At 41.2% G+C, this 22,580-nt stretch overlaps 2 protein-coding genes across 2 annotated transcripts; both read right to left on the reverse strand.

The window, feature by feature from the left end:
* Positions 1–9,222: 9,222 nt before the first annotated feature.
* Positions 9,223–11,247, reverse strand: LOC107192319 (glutaryl-CoA dehydrogenase, mitochondrial). Its single transcript, XM_015581534.1, has 6 exons — positions 10,836–11,247; positions 10,536–10,665; positions 10,220–10,442; positions 9,834–10,063; positions 9,412–9,572; positions 9,223–9,296 (listed from the first exon to the last, which is right to left on the reverse strand). Exons 1-6 carry the CDS (start codon positions 11,245–11,247, stop codon positions 9,232–9,234), a joined length of 1,221 nt encoding a protein of 406 aa, XP_015437020.1. The 3' UTR covers positions 9,223–9,231.
* Positions 11,248–12,363: 1,116 nt separating this feature from the next.
* Positions 12,364–13,856, reverse strand: LOC107192339 (caveolin-3-like). Its single transcript, XM_015581560.1, has 3 exons — positions 13,701–13,856; positions 13,212–13,391; positions 12,364–12,561 (listed from the first exon to the last, which is right to left on the reverse strand). Exons 1-3 carry the CDS (start codon positions 13,854–13,856, stop codon positions 12,364–12,366), a joined length of 534 nt encoding a protein of 177 aa, XP_015437046.1.
* Positions 13,857–22,580: the final 8,724 nt, after the last annotated feature.

Consider the following 22,580-nt stretch of genomic DNA (forward strand, 5'->3'; position numbering starts at 1 on the left):
CGCGTCAATCGCGAATGATGATAGGTCACCTTCGGTTTACGGCGAAAGGAATTCGGCGACAAGAAAAGAGGGGGGGCTCGCGGTTACAGATAGAGAAGAACGTGTTTGGGACAAAACAGCGGGCCTCTTGGAAATTCTTTGACATTCAGGTCACGTTAGCAACGACCTCTTATGTTTGTAAGATCTACAGGAATTTTCCTAAAAACTGAGGCGAACGCGTTATTTCAGAGACAGTTTTAACGGAGAGTGAAATGAATATCAAGGCGGGCTCGGCCATCGTGTTTAAACTATTCCACGTCATTATCTTATAGACACGGTCTCGCAGCTTCGTCCGAATAGCTCGGTCAAAGCTGATGATTTTTTAACCAGAGCCATACCCCACCCCGCACACATGTGTCAGCCTTGTTCGTTGCATATTACAGTCGAGCCTCGCTAACGTCCCCACGATATGCACTCCAGTTTTTTCAATTCTGTTGATCAGCATTTCGTTAATATTCTATTGTGCTTATACGTATCGTAGAATCGAAGATATTACACGTTCCTCTCGGGACGATCCTCCTGTGTCGAAATGAAAATCGAAACCAAGGAGGTGACAAGGCTCTCGGAAACAAAATTCAGAACCAAAAGAAGTCGAACGGAAATCTTTTATTTTGCGGGGTGAAATTGAATCGATGATTTTTTTTCTTAGAAAATTGTTCATTTTCAAAGGCCTCCAAATACCAACGAAACGGAGGAATGTTGATAATAAATAAATACGGGGGGAAACGTTCCAGATATCGAAATCGAGCATCGTCGAGCACAGCGTCGAAGGAAATCGCGGCGGCCATCGACTTCCGGTCGCGAGAGTTCTCTCCCCAACACCATCGTGTGATCTCGGGACGATCGTCGATTGTACACTCTGGTCCGATCCAGCGATCGACGAACGCGTTCGACGTGGATGATCCCTCCGTGGGAACCGCGGTGCCATAATTTGCCATATTAGCGTAAGCGCGATCCTTCTTCGCGAAGGATTGACTCTCACCCCCTCATCCGCAATTTGAAACGTTTTCTAGTCGACGCGTGTCAAGGTGGTTACGCGATGGTCGCCATTTTTTTATCTAGTCAAAATTGCGAGGAGAACACGGGCCTCGAGATTTAAAAAAAAAAAATTCGCGTGTCCGAGCTTCCTCGCGTGTATAAAAGGGTGCGCCCCTTGGATGGTTTCTGTCGCTTTACACCCTCTTGTATTTATATAGACATTGTTTAACAATCCGTTATAAATACTTAAACGTCGAGGGGAGAATCTTGTTGTTTCGTTGAGGGTCCAAACGCCGCGAACCTTCTGCGATTTTTATATTGTTCCTTTGGGATCACAGCGTAGATCAATTGAGATATTAATATATTTTTAATGATTCCAATGAATGTTTCGACGAACGTTTTACATGTTGCGAATAGTATTTTTAGTGCCATGAGCGAGAAGAATATTCCGTGCCATGTTCATTTTTATTATTTGAATCAATGAACGTTAGACGACGAGTTAGGCAAGTCTTAAGGTGGAATCGCAGAGGGTTGCGGGGGGGATTGCATCCTTTTTCACGACTCGAGGAAGTCGCCGATGATCGACGTCGTTACTTTAATATCAACCCCGACAAAAAATTACCCCCTCGAAGACCAATAAAATTTTCCGTGAAAAACGATTGAAAAATTCGAGACTACCTCTCACCTGATAATTAGATAATCAATCCGTACGCCGAACGTGGAAGAACTTAAAGCAACGACGACGTGTCTCGATCGTCGAATGAAGCCTCCAGAAGCATTAATCGAACGGGGGAGGAGAGGGGGAGGGGGTGGTGGTGAGAATCGAGAGACAGGGGGAGAGAACGAAAAAAAAAAGCCGCTCGCCCGGATGATCGGAGGCCGCAAGGGGGTGAATTTTAGACTCGTCGTGTCCTCGTTGGTCGTTAAAAGGAACAACCGGGAGACCCGTGAAAAACTGAACAGGGACATGGAACAAGAACGTCATCGTTTCTTGAGACACAACTACACACGTACACACAGATAGAACGAAAAAGGACATAGAGAGAGTGTGTGCGTGTATGTGTGTGTGTGTGAGAGCGAGTGAGTGAGAGTTCGACTGCGAGAGAATGAGTGAAACAAACGCGAGCGAACAGAGACACACACACACAAGGCGAACTTCAAAGAAAATATAATATAGAGAAGTAAAATATAATTGAAATATAAAATAAAAATGATATGTGGCATCGTGTCGAGGGTGTGCACGTGCCAAGTGATAATATATAATTCTATGTATGTAATTGGACATTGTAATATCAGAGTGTGGACGCTGTTTTGTGCGGAATCGACGGTAAAGAAGAGGCGGAGGCGAAAACACGGTGACGTGTGTGTGTGTGTGTGTGCGTGACGAAGGGATATGTGATCGTTCGCGCGAGAATTAGTGGATTTCAGTGTTCACCGACACGCGCGCGCGAACTAGGCGACCGGAATCGAATGCGTGCGTGCAAGAGAGGGAGAGATAGAGTAACTTAGCGAACCGCACTTGATACCGTACCGCAATTGTGCTGTGCTATTGTACATATTAAAGAGAAACAAGGGGTAGCAGAGAGAGAGAGAGAGAGAGAGAGAGAGAGAGAGAGAGAGAGAGAGAAAACACACAGAAAGAGAGATAGAGACGTTTCGATCGCGTGGAAAAGACCGATGATGATCGAGGTGACCGGAAAGGAGAAGAAAGGAGGTTCTTTTCGCGTTTCTCGTGCGCACGCGAGCCGCGTTCCCAAAGCTTTGGGCAGAAACTTATTACACGTTTTGCGTTTGCTTTGGGATGATCTATTCATTCCTCGCTTGTCGAGCAACGGACACACATGCTATAGGCCCCGTCTATCGAGGGAATTCTTCTGCGAGTGATTCTTCGATTCTTGAGATTTCCGAATATCGGGGGGAGGATATGGAACTTTGGAGGCCGTGCGTGAATGGGAGGAATCATGTGTATAAATCACACGGACGGTGTTGCACTTCTGCAAAAGGTATATTTTACCAGGTATTCAACAATTGAACATTCTTGTGCGCCACAATATTCTACTATGATCGCGAATATTTCCGACTGCTGCATTAAAATATGTATTTGGACCGTGGAATCTCCAGGAAAGTAACGGAACACTCGCAGCCGAGAATCAGAACGTTAATGAAAAACAGTTAAAACTATCTTCTGTTCTAGTCGCTATACACGATGAGATCGGTATATTCTTACGTTAAAACGTCCACTAACCATAGACGAGCCCTGAGGACTTACAAACACATATACATAGACACACAGAGATATACACCCGCTGACATATCGTTTCGTGTGTTGTAAACCCGATTGTACACAATAATCATCCGATCCTGCGTTTCCGGTTCGATATTCTCGTGTCATGGTTTAAATTCAATTGTTGTTCTTATTTCGTTCTTCGTCGATCCGGCCAGCGCGCGCGACGAAACGAGAAAGGAAATGACGCACACACTGTGTCGGGGGTCTAGCTGGAAGTCACACACACACACAGACACACACACACACACACACACACACACACACACACACACACACACATACATATACACACACTGTGTCGAGAATGCGAACGCTCTGCTGGCTCTCGCATCGTACCAAAAATAAAAGGAAACCAAAACCAGGCGACGCGGGGAAACCCAAAAAACGCGCGCGGCCGTGTCAGCCGGCCGTCGATTATAAGATCATATATAGTACAAAGTAAACATATATTATTGTAATAACGGTTTAAATTTAACTGTAAGAGGGGAGCATGTCGCTGTTTAACACGGGGGAGAGTGTGTGAGACCGATATACGATAAGGTGATACGTGCTTCGGAACGTTTCCGACTTGTTCTCGGGTCGAGTTTTCCTTTGGACGGTGTGTAAGAATGGAAAAAAATGAGGAAATCTTGGGAGGAGGGGGTTGTTCGAGGTTGGTAGAATACGAAAGGGGTTCGAGCGTCGAGATTTTCATGGAAGTTGTTTCCTCGTCCGGTTCTGGTGCTTATCGGACGCTATGTTGTCGCGCCAAAAAGTCGGAGACTAGTACATGTAGCGAAAGACGGAGTACGTGGATGGTGGGAACCACGTATGTACATACAGTACATAAATACGTAACGTGTTTTGTTTGCCTTGACACAACGCATATTCGATGTGGGGAAAGTCCTTAAAGCTTTGGACAGGACGGGCATGCTCGAGGCATGCAAGACGGAAAGGCCGACAAGATGGCAGACGGTCGCGTAAACGATGCATCGAGGTCTCGTTGGACATGCGGTAATTGTGATTTTTTCTGTATGTGGATGTTGCGTAAATATGCAGAAAGGTATACACAGGGAATTTTGTTCGGAACTGGAGCACGATGAATCTGTTACTTTGGAAAAGTGGGGAAAATTCAGCAATGACAAAAGAGTAGGAAACGAAGCAATAAATAGCGATCTTGGTCGAAAACACGAAATTGGTAGAAATTTAAAAATTGTACGAAACTTATAACTATAATATATACGAATGTAACTGTACCCCGGTTGAGTGTAACGGCATTATCAAAGCAATACGTCTGATAATCGATGAAAATTTCACAATCAAAGAAAATGTCTAAAATAGCGAACAGCCACAACAGAAAATTCATAAAGACACTCGTCGCATCGTTCCATGGAAGAACCACTGTTTCGTGGTCGATTTTGCGAGACCGGAAGCGACCGAAGAACCGGAGGAAAGTCGATGCGAAACAAAAGAAAAAGCGAGGCAATCGCGTGATCTTTAAGCGAGTCAGTTAAGCAGGAGATTCTACGAAAGGACTGAATCTGTACGATAAATACCTGTAAATACATGATTAATTGCGGTTGTTAATTATGTTCGCGAACGCGGACGATTCTTCTTATCGATCAACGTTTTATCATCGACCATTGTCACCTTTGCCACTGGTTCTTATCACGATATTTATTTCTACCGTCATTCCACGTTACCATTATTCCGATTTTCATTATCGTAACGTGACAATTAATGATTAATTGATCGGAATTAATAGTACACGCGTTCGTTTGTTGATGGGAAGAGAGGGAACGGACGGGGTTGGCAAATCAGAGGAGAAGCGAGGCAAGAACCGGGCGCTTGTCGTAAAAACTAGGATCGAGACGAAACGTCGCGTTTCTGTTAGAAAATTCTGTTAAAATAATTACAAGAAAGGGTGGCACAGAGATGAGGGGGGGGGGTCGGGTAATCGAGAAAAAATACAGTGGAAACCGATGGACACACACACATGTTAGGTACACGCGAAACAGAACCTGCTAAACATAAAAGCAAGGACATAGTATATAATTTAATATATAATTTAGTATAGAAAAAGAAAAGCTCCAGCGATCGATGGGGGCACGATTGTCGATCGATCCCCGGAGTAGATCGATCGACAATTGATAAAAATATTAACTAACGACGAACAGGAACCGCGGGACGAGGGTCGAAAAGAAAAAGAAGAGTATTCGATGATCTATTTATATATAAATATATTGTACCTCGTTCCGAACCGGCGATCGATGAGGGTTTGAAACGAAGAGAAAAGTGACAGTGAACGAAGTGGTGAGGGAAGGGGGGGGGGTTAATGTAGAACCGTAAATCTGTGGGTAGGGGTGGGAAAACAGATCGTCTTGAGACGACACGAAATGGGGGGGGGGCGGGTTGGTACTTCACCGAGCGTAACACACCACCCTTTTCGAATCATTTGCACGAAACAAATGATTACGTTCAAGGGGGTGGTGGATTGGAGGATCGGAACCTCGAGGCGAAGGTAAATGAACATATATAAATATGAATATACAAATATAAATATTAAAAGGCAGAAATAACACTAATAACGATAAAGAAGGGAATAAAACGTAGAGACTAAGAGAATCTATTTCGGGTCCGTGTGTGTATACGCGTTTTTTTATATTGCAACGATGCAAGTCGCGCGCGCGAGTGTTAAATCGATAGAAACGAAAGAATAGTTGGAAGTATGGGGGTGGGGGATAAAATGGGAGAATGGCAGATAGAGAGTAAATTGTAAAAGTTAAGTCCTTGGACGGCAGGTATATCGAATATTGGACGAATGTTGAGTAATATATTATATGGATATATTATATTATTGTATAGCACGCGTAAAGATCGTTCGGAGCTGGATTTCTGGCTTGGACTTGGCTATTCGTTTCGTGAACATCTATTAGATTCTTTTTGTTCCACATAACTTTCATGCTTAGTTTAATTCGAATGACTACCTTAATAATTGAGTACCGTATAATTACGTTTTGCAATGTTTATGTATCGCTTTGTTTGATGTTCGACATTTATTTGCCATTGTGCCAGTGCGTCAATGATCGGTAATTGAACATTGTTCCATTGTTTGATTTTGTTGATAAAATTTACGAGATCTGTTTGACGGTGTTTGTTTAATGATATTCCCGTGTTATCGTTTAATTGCAACATTTTTTAATGAGATTAGATAACCTAGCGGTCCATCCATTTTATAATTTACGAAAAAAAGAATGAAACGCATTGCAATCTAACATAAGAAGTGTCCTAAAGTGCGCCAGAATATAAATGCACGAAAATCTACCTGCACCTTTTTCATTGAAAGAATTCAATATACATATACTTTTACATTACAGACCTGAAACATCATTTCACAAATAGTTATGTAGGCCACATATCCAATGAAATAAAAGGAGATCCCGTAGACCATCGATAAAATCCGAAATGTTATTGATACAAGTAATACGTAGTATAATCATGTAAATCATCAAGAAATTTTGTATTTCAATTTGTTGTTGAGACGTCGACGAGTGAGTAATGGAGTCGAAGGCAGATAAAATAGAAGCTCCCGAACGATCGCGAGGACGTCTGAGGACCTGTAACTCATTAACTAATTATCTGTTAATTGGATCGGTTGGGGCTCGACGTAACAGCGAAAGAGGGTGGTGGAGAGAAGAGAGGTTGAGAGGGACAGAGAGTAGAGGATCGCAGGTGCGAAAACAGGTGAACGGTTCGTACGACAATAAGGTATCGATTAGTTAATCAGAGATGAAATAATGTAAAATACAAGTGCAAAAGCAAGTATACATTATTATATTTATTATAATATGAGGGTTCACATTGTGTCGACATCCAGTGGAGTATGGAAGGCGAAAAATCTTCGACGAGCGAGACAAAAATGGTCTCTCGAACGCGGAGGAAAGGGGGAAAAGAGGGAAGGAAAGGGAACACGGATGTTTCGGGAGGGTTGAAGCTCCTTTTTAGTGTTTTAAATGCAGACCGCTGCACCACAAGAATCGAGTACAGCTTTGAATTTATGCGAACGGTCTGGAAAGCGGTGGAAAATCGATGTCAAAAGAAAAGCACTCAAGAAAGAGAGGGGGAAATACAAATGAAATATCGGGGAGGCTGGAACGAGAGGATCGAGGAAAACGGATCGATCTCTCGCTTCGGCGGTGTCGTTACCTTTTCTTTTCTCGTTCAAGGGGGAGACGACCCCGTGAATCGATGGCCGCGGATCGATGGATCTCCGCGGGGACATACCAAAGGATCGTAGATTAAACGCGAATAAAAGATGAAATCATTATTTATTGTTTACACTTACTTGTCTTCATTAGTGAATGACACACATAACACATACACGCAAAATAACACACGACAAACATACACACACACACGCACACAGAGAGAAAGAGGAAACACACGAGAATATACATATATGTATAACAGAGAGTGTGGATGAGAAAATGAGAAACGATGAAGGGTTCACGAACCTGAAAACTTAGTCGACGGAGCGGCGTGTCGTTGATTTTTGCGAATAATAAGATAAAACAAACGAGAATGATCGAGAGGTATGTAGCTTGTAAATGTATGGGATCGAATTTTCCAAAGACCGAAAAATGGCGCCGATCCGCTCTCAACGCGCGCGTGCGGGAAGATCGACGAGGGGGTTAGTTTTTTTCTCGTAAGCGACCACATTGTTAGGCGTCCGCTCGTCGATCGACCGAGGATCGTGGATCCAGCCGAATTTGGAATTTGTATTACACTATTTTTTCCGTCTGTAACTCGAGAACAAGGAAGAAGTTCTTATTCGAACGCAAACAATAGAGGGAAGCGCTGAATGGAAAATTCGATTCCAACATGGCCGGCGCGTGTAGTTATGTAATAGGCACACGATGTTCCGACGAGATCGGGAAACGCGCAAGAGGGGCTGGGGGGTGGGAGGGATGGTGGGGGAGGGGGCGACTGTAAACTACTGTAAACTAACGATGTTACTACGTTTTACCAAGAGCTTATTGTAGTCGAGAACCATTTAAAAGTGGACAGATGAAGAAAAAAAAAATATAACACACAGAGACACACAAAACCAAACCGGAAACCAACCGACAGACAGAGAGAGAGAGAGAGAGAGAGAGAGAGAGAGAGAGAGAGAGAAGAGTAACTTACGTCGTAAAACCAAAAAGAACAAAAAAAAAACAAAGCAAGTAATAAGAAAACCAATGGTAATTGAGTGTAGCACGAAAAAAGATACTTCTTTACACTTTTGCACGAGACGTGTGTTGTACTTAAATTAATTATCAATTGACATATGTAATTAACGTTTTATTACTTAGCAATTAAACTTAATTTATTTATGATTAAAACTCGGAGTTACGCTTGTGTTGTGACACGCCCTTGTTGATAATAATAAGCGGAACGAAAACGGAAGAGACTCTCGTGTGTTTCACGCTTCTACCTTTTTTATTTTCCGCGGTATTCGACGAGTAAATGTGCGATTTTCGACGGTGTCGAAATAGAAAATGAGAGAGAGAGAGAGAGAGAGAGAGAGAGAGAGAGTGAGAGAGAAACAAATAGAGAAACAAAAAATAGTGATTACACGATTTTGGAGGCATCTGTATTGTTCTTTGATTCTTCTTTATAGCCACGTAGATTTTGCGATTCACTCGGTGACAATAGGCTGTTCCTTTTAAGTTCCGCATTCGTTATATATTTACATGAAACGCCCGTACCCCAAAAAGCTCCTACATTTTCATTCAACAACGAAACGATATCGATGATTTTAAGAATTCGGAAGCTTTCTCCAACATCAGAACAAACTCGTGGACCTTTTAAAGTATACCTATTCCAGGCTTTATTAAGACGTATCAAAGGCATGTACAAATGTAAATACAAATAAATCAATGTTTCCCAAAACCGATAGATTGCCCTTAACTGAAGGCCTGAATGCCTGTGATCACTCTGCCGAGTATCAACGAATGAATATCGTGCGTGCCTGCGAAAGATAAAGGTTAATATCCCAAGTGTTTCTTCCGTTGGAAAGTCGATTTTTTTTTCATTGTCACATGTCGCGGGGAAACTTGCGTTTTCTATGCAACGTCTGTACGCACCTTCGTAGGTGACGACACTCTCCAGGTTCATCACATGACGAATAATATGGTACTCGTCCGATATTCCGTTGCCACCGAGCATATCCCTCGCGGTTCTCGCGATTTGTAAAGCTTTCGCCGCCGAATTCCTCTTGATCATGGAGATCATTTCCGGGGTGGCTCTGATGGACAAAGAATCCTAAGAAACAGTCGTCGGTCTGGGACGAGATAACCACTTACATTCACAGGATAGGTATAGGAAGAGATCAGAAGAAGAAAATTCTAATGGAAACAAGATAGAAGACAACAAACAATGACGAAGCTTTCGGTTTGTTCTTGGTGACAGAAAACGGATGAAGATTATATGGATTCACGTTTCGAGGATTCCGAAACCCGAGGTACGAAGGGGGTTAAAAGAGTGTCAGGTTCGTCGTTCTCCTTACTTGCCCTCGTCTAGCAGTCTGCCAACTCGGACGCAGGCCTGAAGACCGAACGCGATGTCGCACATCATGTCGGCCAGCTTCGTCTGCATTAATTGGTTCGCCGCCAGTGGCCTGTTAAATTGCTTTCTGTCGAGGGTGTACGACCTGGCCGCCCTGAAGCAGGCTTCCGCGGCGCCCAACGCGCCCCACGCGATGCCGTATCGAGCGTTGTTCAAACAAGTGAAAGGTCCCTATGTCAGTCGTATGTATACATATACGCATATACACGTTTCTCCGCCTATACTTCGGGTCTTTCTTCAATTACGTTCGCGGGAAACAGTACGAGAACGGAATTCAAGAGAAGACTATCAAAATTTCCAATAGGCGAAGCTCTTTAAAGGACTTACTCTTAGACCTTGGGCGTTCGATAAGAGGTTCACCGACGGCACCTCCACGTTATCCATCAGTATCATCCCCGTGATGGAAGCTCTCAAAGAGAACTTACCCTCTATCTTTGGTGTGGACAGACGATTCTCGTTCCCCTGACGCTCGACCACGAACCCACGGATCACATTGTCGTCGCATTTCGCCCAGACAATCAGTATGTCGGCGATGGGAGCGTTTGTAATCCTGACTCAAATGGAATTTTTTGAGTACGGGGATCGGTAAGAGTGTTTTTCTTTCGTCACGTTTTTAATTTATCGAACACTACAACGAACTGACCATGTTTTGCTCCCGTTCAGCCTGTAAACCTTTTTCTCCGGGTCGTACGTAGCTCTGGTCTCCATGGATCCTATATCGCTACCATGGTTCGGCTCGGTCAACCCGAAGCAACCAATCAATTCACCGGAAACTGTAAGCAATTAGCGAGGTTTCTTCTCGATCGAAAAACTGGGAGTATCGAAATTAAAAGCAATCGCTAAACTCTACAGGATTTGGTGTGCCCACCCTTTTAGGCTTCAGCATGGGGTTTTAGGGATCTATCGATTCGACCACTTTCAATCCATTATCTAATCAACGTACCGAGTTTTGGTAAATATCGTTCCTTCTGCGACTCGTCCCCGTGTGCATATATCGCGCCGGCTGCCAACGAGGATTGCACCGAAAAGGCAGACCTGTATCCACTGTCCACGGTCTCTATCTCCTTGGCCATGAGTCCATACGCCACGGAGGACACCCCCGCGGCACCGTACCCCTTCATCGTGCACCCCAGAATCCCGAGTTCCCCTAACTCTCTCATGATCTCCTTGTGGAAGATCTCTTTACGATTCGCCTCGATCACACGTGGCAATAGCTTCTCCTGGCAGTAGACGCGAAACTGATCCCTAATCAGGATCTCGTCCTGAGTCAGCTGTGACTCGAGATCGAAAGGATCTTCCCAACTAAAGACAGCTGGTTTTTGAAAACATTCGAATATCTTTGTACTTTTTAGCATTCGTATGGTAACTAATTCGCGGATCTTATGTTCTTATACATATAGGGTAGTCGATTGTTCGATAATCCTGTCCTCATTTATTTGGAAGTTCTATTATAATTTATTATACATATAGTGTCTCGAGGATAGAGGATACGTTGAAATTGATCTGTTAAATTCTCGAGTTATTAATACATTCTGCATAAAGTAAAATAGGATTGGTGCTGCCACCTGACAGGAGATAAGAATACTATTATGTAACTACTGTGTCTCATCGTAGCTGTGTCTCCGTACGTTAGAAGAGAAACAGGAACAATAGAATCGAAGAAGAGAAGGAAACTTACTTTTTCCACCAAGTGTAGACGAAACGGAAATGTCTGACGGTTTAAAACATCGATTAAGAAGAATACTTATACGAAATTACCGAATCGAACAAAAGTAAAGTGTACATTTGAATGTATGTAAAAGATAATTAGCTCTTATTTTTATGATATTACTTATCGTTGGAACTTTTTTTCCGCGATATCGTTGAAATTCAGTCGACGATATGAAAGGATACGCCTGGACGAAGTTACTTGACAAAATCGACCGCATCGCGAAAAGAACTTCTGCGCGAGAACGGCCATATTGACCGAAAGCCGGTTGAAAACTGACTTGTTGATCTCTCCGAGAAACGCTTATCGATAATCACGGTCACCCCACTTTCGAAGACCGATAATGCTCCTATTCGTTTTTCTAAAGTATATATACGAATGTTGCTTCATTAATTCTACGCTTCACCGATAACAATGTTTGTATTCGTCGAGACGAGTAATCATGTGAACTCCCACGAAACAGCGGGAAATTTAAATATGCGGAATTTAAGCAGAAATACTTTCACAAATATAAATTCCTTTTAGATGTTGCTAAGTTACCGAAAAATGCCAGCAAAGTCCAGAACGCCATGTTTCCACAAGGCATAGTTTATTTGCAAAACATTATAACAATAGATATATAATATATGTATGTATATGTATAGACACCTTCCACCGTTACAGAATTTTTAATGTAAGCTTTTCACTTTCGTCCGCAAAGTGACCTTATTTCCATTACGCGATTTCGGTGGCGAAGGAGCTGACGATCACACGACATGCGTGATCATACCACCAGTAGATCGTCCTTCACGGCCGGCCCATCCGGCAGCCTTTGATTGTAGACACGAATGTTATGGAACAAGTAGCCCAGCGAGTCCATCACCGGTCGTACGATGGCCTGCGTGGCCGCGACGAGAAAATTTCTGGTCGCCGCGCAGGTAATTTTCCAGACGCGTAGGCAGGGGGCCAGACACCATATGTGCTGGAAAGGATCGATTCCTTAATTCCTGTTCTTACGAACAGCCGACCGACGGCTCTGCTGCTTCGCTTACAAGACTATTCTCAGCATTCGGTTATAGTCTGTGACCTTTTGGAAGAAGGTTCGCCGATGGGTAATCTAAGCATCGTGACGTACGGTGATCGATTCGAGTGTGTAAAATCAACTGGTAGAACAAGTTCATTCCCACCCATTGTACAGAATTTTTTTTATTTCTTTATTCTCGAAACGGAGATCCAGCAATTAAGAACTTGTTCCTCTCCTATCGGAGATGGATAAGGATAATTGAACCGATGAAAACGATAAGTACTTTATTTTATATATCCCGATTTAAATAAATCCACATTAACGACCGAAAGTTTGGGGTCACTTTATAAGGAATTCTTTGTGCTATTATTTTTACTGTCATATTCCCAGATGACTCCAAACTCTCTCGTACAATATTCAATTCGTTCGTACATATTCATAATCTGTAAGAAGATCTATTATTATTCCGATTAAGAATAAGAGTTTAACGTGCAATGGTGCACCTTATAGAAATCAAGGTTCTCCAGGAGCCAGGAAGCAAAAATAAACGTACATGGCCAACATCGATCGGCCAGGGGGGAGGGACGAGAAAAACTTGGTCTACTCACTTGAAACGCGAGGCAAGCGAAGGTGAAGCCGAAACAAAGGGCTAATATAGGCGCGATGAGGACCGAGAGTAAAACGTAGCAGCATCCCCTGGACAACCGAAAACAATGACCGCTGAGACGCCACGCGCACTCCGGACTACGTATTCCTTCCGGTTCTCCGATCACGTCGTCCCACATCACCTGTGCCGCAATAATTACTCACGATGAATAAATAGAAAACAGATATCAAATTGCATATTCATTTCGTACATATTTTAATATCTTTCGATATTTAATACATCGCATTTTTACCTACCTACTGACTGTATTGTACTTTCGAGTGACACAAGAAGAAACACACGTAAAAAAATCGGGCGTTTAACGTGTTTATAAAAAAAATGAAACAACTTCATTCAAGCGTGCATGAATATTTGAGTGGCGGGATATCGTGGAACACAAGACAGAGATTCGTTCAACAGGTATTAGTCCCGGACGAGAAGGTACACAAACCTGAAGGTGCTGATTCAGGCTGTTCGGGTCCCTGTCCTCGAGATCCGCGTTGCTCTCGTCCCCCGTAGAGGACTCGGGCTTATCCATCCCTGGAAGTTTGAAATTCCCGCATTTCGGCAGGGAACAATTGAACGCGTTACGAAAACGCGCGAGCATCGTTCCAAGCGCAAAACAGTGACCGACTCGCCCCGCCTGGACAGCCGAGCGACTGCCGCGTCGTGCGTCGCCATCGCGGGAATATAACGCGCCACGGCGAACATTTCTACCCCTAGCCTCCCGGGGGAGGGCTTTACACGACTCCCTTAATCGATTACGATTCTTAAATAATCAACGTTTCCTCAGGAATGAGTGACAATGTCTTGAACCGTGTACACTCTCGAAGGACAGATCGCAGGATTCTAGGATACCTTAAGGACTTGAAGAGCTTATTTGGTTACTTGTGTTTTCTTGCCAGGGAAAAACTTTAACCCCCCCACCAACGTCACAATGTTGAATATCGACTCGCGACTCTACTGTGTAACTGCTAGTAATTTTCAGCGAGCTGTCAAACGGCTAGTCTGAACTTTGACAATATTTCTGTACTCTTTGAGGAATTCAAATGATCGAGGCCTACCTTGATTGTAAGTCTTAACGTTTTGTTCAAAAACAAAAGCTGCGAGCGATTGACGTAGCAGTAAGAAAACTCGATTTTCCTATAATTATTTGTTTTTATGTAATATATTTAATAATTCATAAGTTTATAAATAAAAATGTAACATATATTCATATAGTTGTATATGTAAATTTTGAGAAACAAAAGTTAAGTAGTAGTTTCTAAATATTTTTCGAACACCTGATTACCTATTGTATATTTGCAAACACAAAAACCCTCCCGCTAGCAAAGTGTTAATATGTAATGATAATGACCGTCTTTGTTCCACGGGAAGAAACCTCGAATATACCATGGAGGTACGTGTATTACAAATGCATGAAGTTCGTGGCCACCTGCTTGGCTCTCTTTCCGTCCTGCTTCCAGGAACTAATACCCGCAAGGTGCGACTTTCTCCTTAATGCTGATCAATATGTTTCAGACTCGTAACTCGATTACGGTTTAATGTACAAGTGGTTCGAGAGAAGAAGGAAACGAAACTATGAAACAACGGAAGTACTTCTGGCCGGTATACACTCGTGAACACGAACTTCTTAAAGAAAGTTTAACTCCTGACAGAGTCTAAGAATAATACACACTGGAGCGAAATGTAACACCTGGTAACCTGCTAACCGATAATCGGTTACGTTTCGTACGTTCTGGGTGTTAGTGGTCCCGCAATATGTATTTCACGATTTATTGAACGGAAATGGGAACTGATTTTGCTTTAATCGGAGTACCCAATGTATAATAATCGACCAGATTTCTGATCGGATTTTCATCACACGGGTCACGCTGATTATCGTTACTCACAATACAACTCTTCGAAAGGTAAACACCGGCCCTCTCGACTCATCGAAATCTCCTCTACGAGTACGTATTTCGATTGCTCTTTTTCGCGATCAAAGAGGCGTACACACCGCTCACCCTCGACCGGGGGTTGTATACTCACTGTACTCCCCGTTCCCGACTCGTGTTCCCCTTATTTTGACTGTGTTGTTAGGAGACAGTTCACAGGACTCCACGCTCGTGTTCACGCTTTCCTCGGTTTACCTGTCCAGGTGTTCGCAGGTGTAGGATAATACGCGTACTACCCAGATGGACAGCGGTCAGCGCGACTGCGCGACCCCCGTCAACCCTCTGCCCCCTCGACCCACCCTGTATCGTGTCTCGCGATTTCCTTGGGTACAACTACCCCGATGAAACGAAAGTGAATGGCCCTAACGCATGACGATTCGATCGAAACGAAAATTCACCGTTCGTCGCGTTCAACTTGACTGCAAGTCAGCACTCTCGCGCTAACACCGCCTATCTTAAAGGAAACACGGTCTGATTTTTCGCAACACTATTCTCTAAGCAACTACGATGATCTGTATTGAAAATTTACAATTCCAAGCAAACCGTGATCTCGTCTCATCCGCAACACTAATTCAAACCACGATTTACCCAATATTGCTGGTGGTTGGGCCGATGTGTCGACCACAATACAAACTACTACGACTACAACTACAGGCGAGTACAGTGACAAAGTAGTAACAGAATGACTCCTCATCCGAGGATGCAGAGCCATTAGTAGTTGCCCTTTTCAATGACACAATTTCGGTCGGGCCTCTTCGGCATATAGCCTCTTCTTTTCTTCGGCAGTCCACCCACCTGAAACCCTCAAGCTGCTCGGTTGTGGACAACCAACAGAACTCCAAGAGTCTGTATGATCGTACCACGAGTGCAATCGAGCAGGTCGTTCGTTTCGACAATCATATTCTTCCGACCGCGACCGCGACGACGACCCCCTTGGGGTTCGCCGAATTTGAAGAATCGAAATCGAAATCGGAAGCAGACAGCATGCTCCGTCTGGACCAATTTCGAATCGACGCTACAAATTATCCCGGTAGCAGGACTATCACGCGAAACCTACGCGAGCATACCCAATTGGAGAATGTAATAGCCTGCCCCGGCCCCTACCTACTTACAGTCTAATCGTACACATTCACACACAAGAAAGTATGCTACCTGCCTACCAAGACCTATATTTAAAAAGACATGGCAAAAGACAGATTCTCACCAACACACAACACTCCACGGTTCTCAAATATACGCCCGGGTGCAAATCAACCGAAGACCTAGGGAGAACGTCCCGGGACGTCTCCGACACCCGAGCGCGACTTTCAACATGCACACTCTAATAGGTACGTACCATTTTCCTGAAATCGACTGGCAAAGGCTAGCATCCATTGCGAAAATAGAAAAATTGTTTAAACAATATACGTATACTTGATATATTTTATATCGATTATGTATTAATTTTCTCGACTGATAGCGAGAGACACGAAACCAGTACATATTCCATGGAAATTTTATTATAAGCATTATATGTACACAGCAAAGGTATATGTACGACCGATACCGAAGTTGTGAGAAATTGTTCCAAGGAACAACTACACATGAAATGTTAATTGATAGAAATCTAACCGACGCAATTCCACTGCCTAATAACCACACACACACAAGTGGAAAATACGTCGTGCACGGTAAGTTAACGCATTGCCAGTCGCATACACATGTTATTGTTATTATATATGAAATCAAATCATCGTTCCCCGCTGCTCTCGCCCAATCAAGTAGCACCTGGGCACGTGAAAGGGTTTGAGCAACGAACACGGAATAATTATCCTGAAAATCCTGACTAAAACAATTATTAGTTTCTGCTCTGCTAACGGTCTAATATGTTCTCATTGGTTCTCACTTCATTTGCAACAACCATGACTCGACGTTGTATTAACAAGTAAGAAGATCTTAATGTAAATTCATTTTTAACGACAAAAAGACTCTACATCATGATTATGTACTAAGATATTTGACTCTATACATTGAACAACCCTCGGGCGATTCCGTCGTCAAAGTCAATGTAAGACATATAACATAAGTGTAACAAATCATGTCACTTTGACTCAGAAATCTACACGTCGCGAAATGCCTTCTTGTATATGGTCTGTAATATCACATTTGTCCAGAACGTTATGTTCTAACTCAATCTATATGTATCAAAGTGCACTATTTAATTTTTATAACTGTCTTTGAGAAACGCGAGAATACGTATTTCTGATACATTTCAATACGCGTAGTTAATCTGATAATATACATTCTTCACAAGTACTAATCTTAAACTTCTTTGCAGTAGTCTGGTATCATATTAAATCTTGCACTTATTAACCAAATTATAAAATAGTAAGTAATAAAAAATAGTATTACTAATTACATTAGTAAATATCTACATTCAACTTCCATTCATTTTCTTATTTGTCTACAAGTGACAGTACAACTGTTGAAAATAATAATTAACACACTAATGGGTAAAATCAAATTTTCTTAATATGCAACAAGTAACTATCAAAAAAATATAATTTATAACAGAGGTGTCCAAATGTCGCTCACAAGCCACAAGCTGTTCGAGCCTCCCCTCGTGGGTTTCCTCCACTACCGACCTCAGATTGACTCGACCAAGTCAAACTAAGACCCATAATGAGGGTAGCTCCGGAGGGAAAGAATGCTCCTCATAAGCAATAGGTGGACACCTCTGCTCTGCCCTTTATAAAAGACAGAATACTCATTCCTTCTGAGTATATACGTCTACCATACAAATATGTTTGTGGGACACAATACATGCTGGTGAAACACAGTAGTACCTTCCCTGCATTTAACGCTCACACTCCATGAAAGTGGTCGTGAGTACACGCCAGTACGTCTCGGTAGTCTACCCGTGTACGTAACCGTATGCGTTCTTTGCCAGTGGCAACGAAAACACCGGCCACGATAACTGGAAATCGCAATGCACTTTTCAATGGTCATACATGCACAACGTGTTAAATTGTTCCATAACACGCGGTTTTTCACTAGGGCGTGCATATCGATGCACAGGTGACATAACTTAATACGTCTTCTTTTTATGCACCGATACTTTATTGCGATTCCCAGTACACGTGTTCCACTATTCATGGAACTTGCAAATACGAATGATACCTTTGTGTCTTGCGACACTGGTTCCGGTTTTTGAAACGTGCTGTCGCGTCTCGTGGTATTGCGCTAACTGCTACAACATGCTCATCTAAGAAGGCACCACTATGTTTTCCCCTTTATTTTAAACATACCGGTATGGTTCCGTTCTTTCTACTCTATATTCAAATCTATTATCTAAATTTCTTTTACACATTAATGAATTCAATACTATTTTTGTACCAGCTGACTGTAGTTGTAGACTATTGTGAATTTATTGTATTTTCTATATTCTGTAAATTTCCTTATGTAAATCGTATTTTATTCTACATTCATAAATGATACCAGACGACGACATTGAAATTATAAGTAAGCAATGTGACTTCGTTCGCATCACATTCACCTCTATATCAAACTTTTAAAGTTGAACTCATAAATATACTTTTAATATAAAATATTTATGAATTGCATTACTAATTGTAAACATGGCATACAAGAAGACCCTAGCCTAGCTAAGGAACACAACAGATCAATGTTACTACTCGCGGATATGATTGCATATCCGCGTTCACTGTACTCGCCAAATTTAGCACGTATACAACCAGTCGCCCGTGCCGCTTCGGACCTATCGTCCTACGGCATGATTGGGGACCAGAGGAATAAAAAAGCATGCGACTCACCCGATGATAGAAGGGCTCCGTATAAGACAAGAATCTTGAATCAAGTGGAGCTTTGCCCGTGGACATCTTATTGAGTACTCAGTGATGAATGTGAGCTTTGTTGGATGACATTATCCTGAAAATCCTGAAATGATTCAACTTTGTATTAATAACAATTGAAAAGCAAAGATTGGATACTTATTAATTTAATAAAATTCAGTCATTAAGAAGAAGACCCTACTGGAAATTCATTTTTAAAGACAAAAAGACTAATCTAGATTCTTTAATAAGATATTTGACTCTCGATATTGAACAACCCACAGGTGATCCCATTGTCAAAGCCATTGTAAGACACATAACATAAGTCTAGCAACTATGTTACTTTGACTCAAACACCTACCCATCGCAAAATGTCTTCTTATACATGATCTCTAATATAATGTGTGTATGGAACACTTTTTTTTAATGCAAAGTATCAAATTTTTCAATCATGCAAAATATGAAATTAGATCAAGCTATTCAATGATATTCTCATTGGATATCATTCTGTATTATCATTGTGTGATTATACTGGTTAGTGCAAGGAGGAAGTCTGAGGTTGTCACATTCCTCCACTAATGTTTCATTCATCATATATGTATTCAATATATTCTACCCTACAGAGATTCATATATACAATGCACTCAAGAATACGCATTGAATATTAAGAGTATTAATACTGCTTTGTCCAATTATAAAATGTTTATTTATTGTATCGGTAGTAGAAAATTCTATGTATAAGAAGACCCTACCCTAGCTGAGAAATACAATTGGTCAATGTTACTACTCGAAGGTATGATAGCATACCCACGTTCACTGCCAAATTTAGCATATATACAACCAGTTGCCTGAGCCATGTTGGACTAATTGTCCTATAGCATGATTAGGCACTGGAGGAATAAAAAAGGCATGCAAAGACTCACCTGATGACAGAAGGGCCTACAGTCATTGCTGGTGGAACTTTACAGTAGGATGTCCATTTTAGTGTTTGACTAAACACAAAAAGACAAGACAAATTTATTATACTCAATATTATTATTATTGATAAATGTTACACGCTAATTATTTAGTTTATAATATTTATGTATTATGTTTTAGCATAATACATAACTATGCTGTAAGCATGTTTGTTTTTTTATTTAATTCACATCCTGCTTTTGTACATATTCAGAAAATCCTTACAAGTACCAAAATTGCATTAGTTACGCATACTTTGATACAAAGCATGATAAACTATACAGCTTGTATTAATCAAATTTATATCCGAAACTGTATATAAATGCAAATACAATAATCTCATATGGAAAGACACGAGAAATTGTTTATTTTAATACGATTTCACGACCGAGATACAGTAAATCACAAACATTTCCAATTTGAATGTCTCGAAGTATTGTCGTTTAAATTTTTTAACATTCAAGGAAGCCATTTTGAATGCTTCAACTAAATATATGAATTGAAAAAAGTGCTCGAAAAAATTCTCATTTGATCTTAACACAAACCACGAAATCACGATTATTTCACTTACGGTTAAAAACAATATAAAAATAAGTAATGAAGTGTCACTTTGTTGTTATAATAAATGTTATAATAAATGTTACAATAACTTACCAGAATTCACCAATTTCCCGCCGAATTCCGTTTGAAGGGACTCAACGATACTCAGGACGGTAGTGCGTACTTCCAAGCCGAAACTCTGAAACAGAAAATAAACATGCATTTTAAGTAATTACACAACGTTAAGAATAGTTACGTTACAAATGAACAATTATTGAACTCGTGGTGTGTCGCAAAGATTTCAAATTGAGTCAGAAATACGTAAACATTATATTAATTGGTACACAGTGAAACCGAAAAGTAAAGCGATACCTACGATATCGAATTAATTTGGGATTATTTAGTCTATATTGAATAAATATTAAAGGACAGTAACGATAGAGAGCTAATGAAGGTACTAGTAATTAATATATATGAATAAAGATGAAAAGTAAATGTCAAACACTCACTTTAGCACGAGCAAACGGCTTCTACGTCTTATTGCGTCAACTTCTCCGAGACGAATGACACTTCGGTTACACTCGGCCGGTCTCGAGCAGTTCATTCGGCTATCTTCGGGGGATTGCGAGTAGCTGATTGGTCAGGTCAGAGCGGTAGCTTCCCGCCTAATCGACTTGGCGGGAAAAAACATGTGCACTACTCCAGTTTAAAAGCCGAATGTAACACTTGAAAAACATAACACCAAAAATATATACGTATGTATTTTGTCACTCATCTAAAAGATAACTTATCAAATGTCCGTTAACGTGTTTATAGAGAATACTAAATTTATTCAGATTTTACTTGATGGGAAGCATGATCTGGGAAACTAACATATCTCTCATTCTTGTAGACGAAGCCAATGTCAAGATTGATAACAATCGAAAGCCGATCGAAAAATTCTTACTTTCTAACACATTTGTTCGACACTTATGCACAAAACATAGTTAAACTCATTTAAATAAAATAATTAATATTTAATATTTCTCGCGAAAAAATACAAATTATTTACTTGTAAAACATGATTACCATATCTACATCTTACATGTTACAAATATTAAAGGACAGTAACGATAGAAAGCTAATGAAGGTACTAGTATATAATATACATGAATAAAGATGAAAGGTAATTGTCAAACACTCACTTTGGTACGAGCAAACAACTTCTACGTCGTATCGCGTCAACTTCTTCGGAACGAATGACACTTCAGTTATATTTGGCCAGTCCCGAGCGATTCTTTCGGCTATCTTCGGGGACTCGCGCTTGATTGGTCAGAGCAGTAAATCCCTGACTAATACGACTTGGCGGGAATATACATGTGCACTAGAGATGGCGTGCAAAATTACTAACGGCGATTTTTCACAGTGATCGCCGAATCACGATCACGATCGTGATTTAACTTCATTCACGACCGTGATTGCGATTTTTTTATCTTGAGTGAATTTGCTCACTGCTATCGTAAGTCATTAATCTTTAAACAGAAAAACGTATTCAACAAGATTTTACGATGAATTACATTATTGTGTTTGTAAAAATCAGTAGAAAAAACAAGAAATTCTAAAAGAATGATTTGCTAGGTAACATGTAGATTATAATTTATAATCATTAATTTATTCATTATTCTTCATTGTTTCTAATTATTCCTTCACTGTATATGATATAACCACCGACTAGGTATAGAATATACCTATCATCCAATGCTTTTTTCTGTTACACGTTCATAGGGCTACGTAGCCCTGTTACCATTTTAGTGTCAATACCCGACGTTACCGATAAAGCATGAATTCTGAGTATTATTAGCACAAATGAAGTGTTATATATTCCATTCATATTACGTGTATCTATATGATTTCACGAGAATAAAAATATCCGATGCTTCAGTTTAAGGTTAAGGGATAAATATGACAGTCATGAAACATGAAACGGAAAAGTATATATTTTTTCACTTAACTACAAGACAATTCATTCTAAATGCATCGTTAATGGATTTCATTCGTTTTTATATCTTGCCTTACACTTGTATATTT

The sequence above is a fragment of the Dufourea novaeangliae genome, unplaced genomic scaffold, assembly GCF_001272555.1.
Source record: "Dufourea novaeangliae isolate 0120121106 unplaced genomic scaffold, ASM127255v1 scaffold335, whole genome shotgun sequence".
Classification (NCBI taxonomy): domain Eukaryota; kingdom Metazoa; phylum Arthropoda; class Insecta; order Hymenoptera; family Halictidae; genus Dufourea; species Dufourea novaeangliae.

Bases quoted from the DNA above. Each gene is read 5' to 3' on its own strand.
- LOC107192319 (XM_015581534.1), bottom strand. From the start codon at position 11,247: ATGCTAAAAAGTACAAAGATATTCGAATGTTTTCAAAAACCAGCTGTC. The intron at 10,064-10,219 runs GTAAGTCCTTTA...CGACTGACATAG, and splicing joins CGAACGCCCAAGGTCTAAGA to GGACCTTTCACTTGTTTGAA. The intron at 9,573-9,833 runs GTAAGGAGAACG...TTTGTCCATCAG, and splicing joins AGACTGCTAGACGAGGGCAA to AGCCACCCCGGAAATGATCT.
- LOC107192339 (XM_015581560.1), bottom strand. From the start codon at position 13,856: ATGCTCGCGCGTTTTCGTAACGCGTTCAATTGTTCCCTGCCGAAATGC. The intron at 13,392-13,700 runs GTTTGTGTACCT...ATTGCGGCACAG, and splicing joins GCCTGAATCAGCACCTTCAG to GTGATGTGGGACGACGTGAT. The intron at 12,562-13,211 runs GTGAGTAGACCA...GATCCTTTCCAG, and splicing joins TCGCTTGCCTCGCGTTTCAA to CACATATGGTGTCTGGCCCC.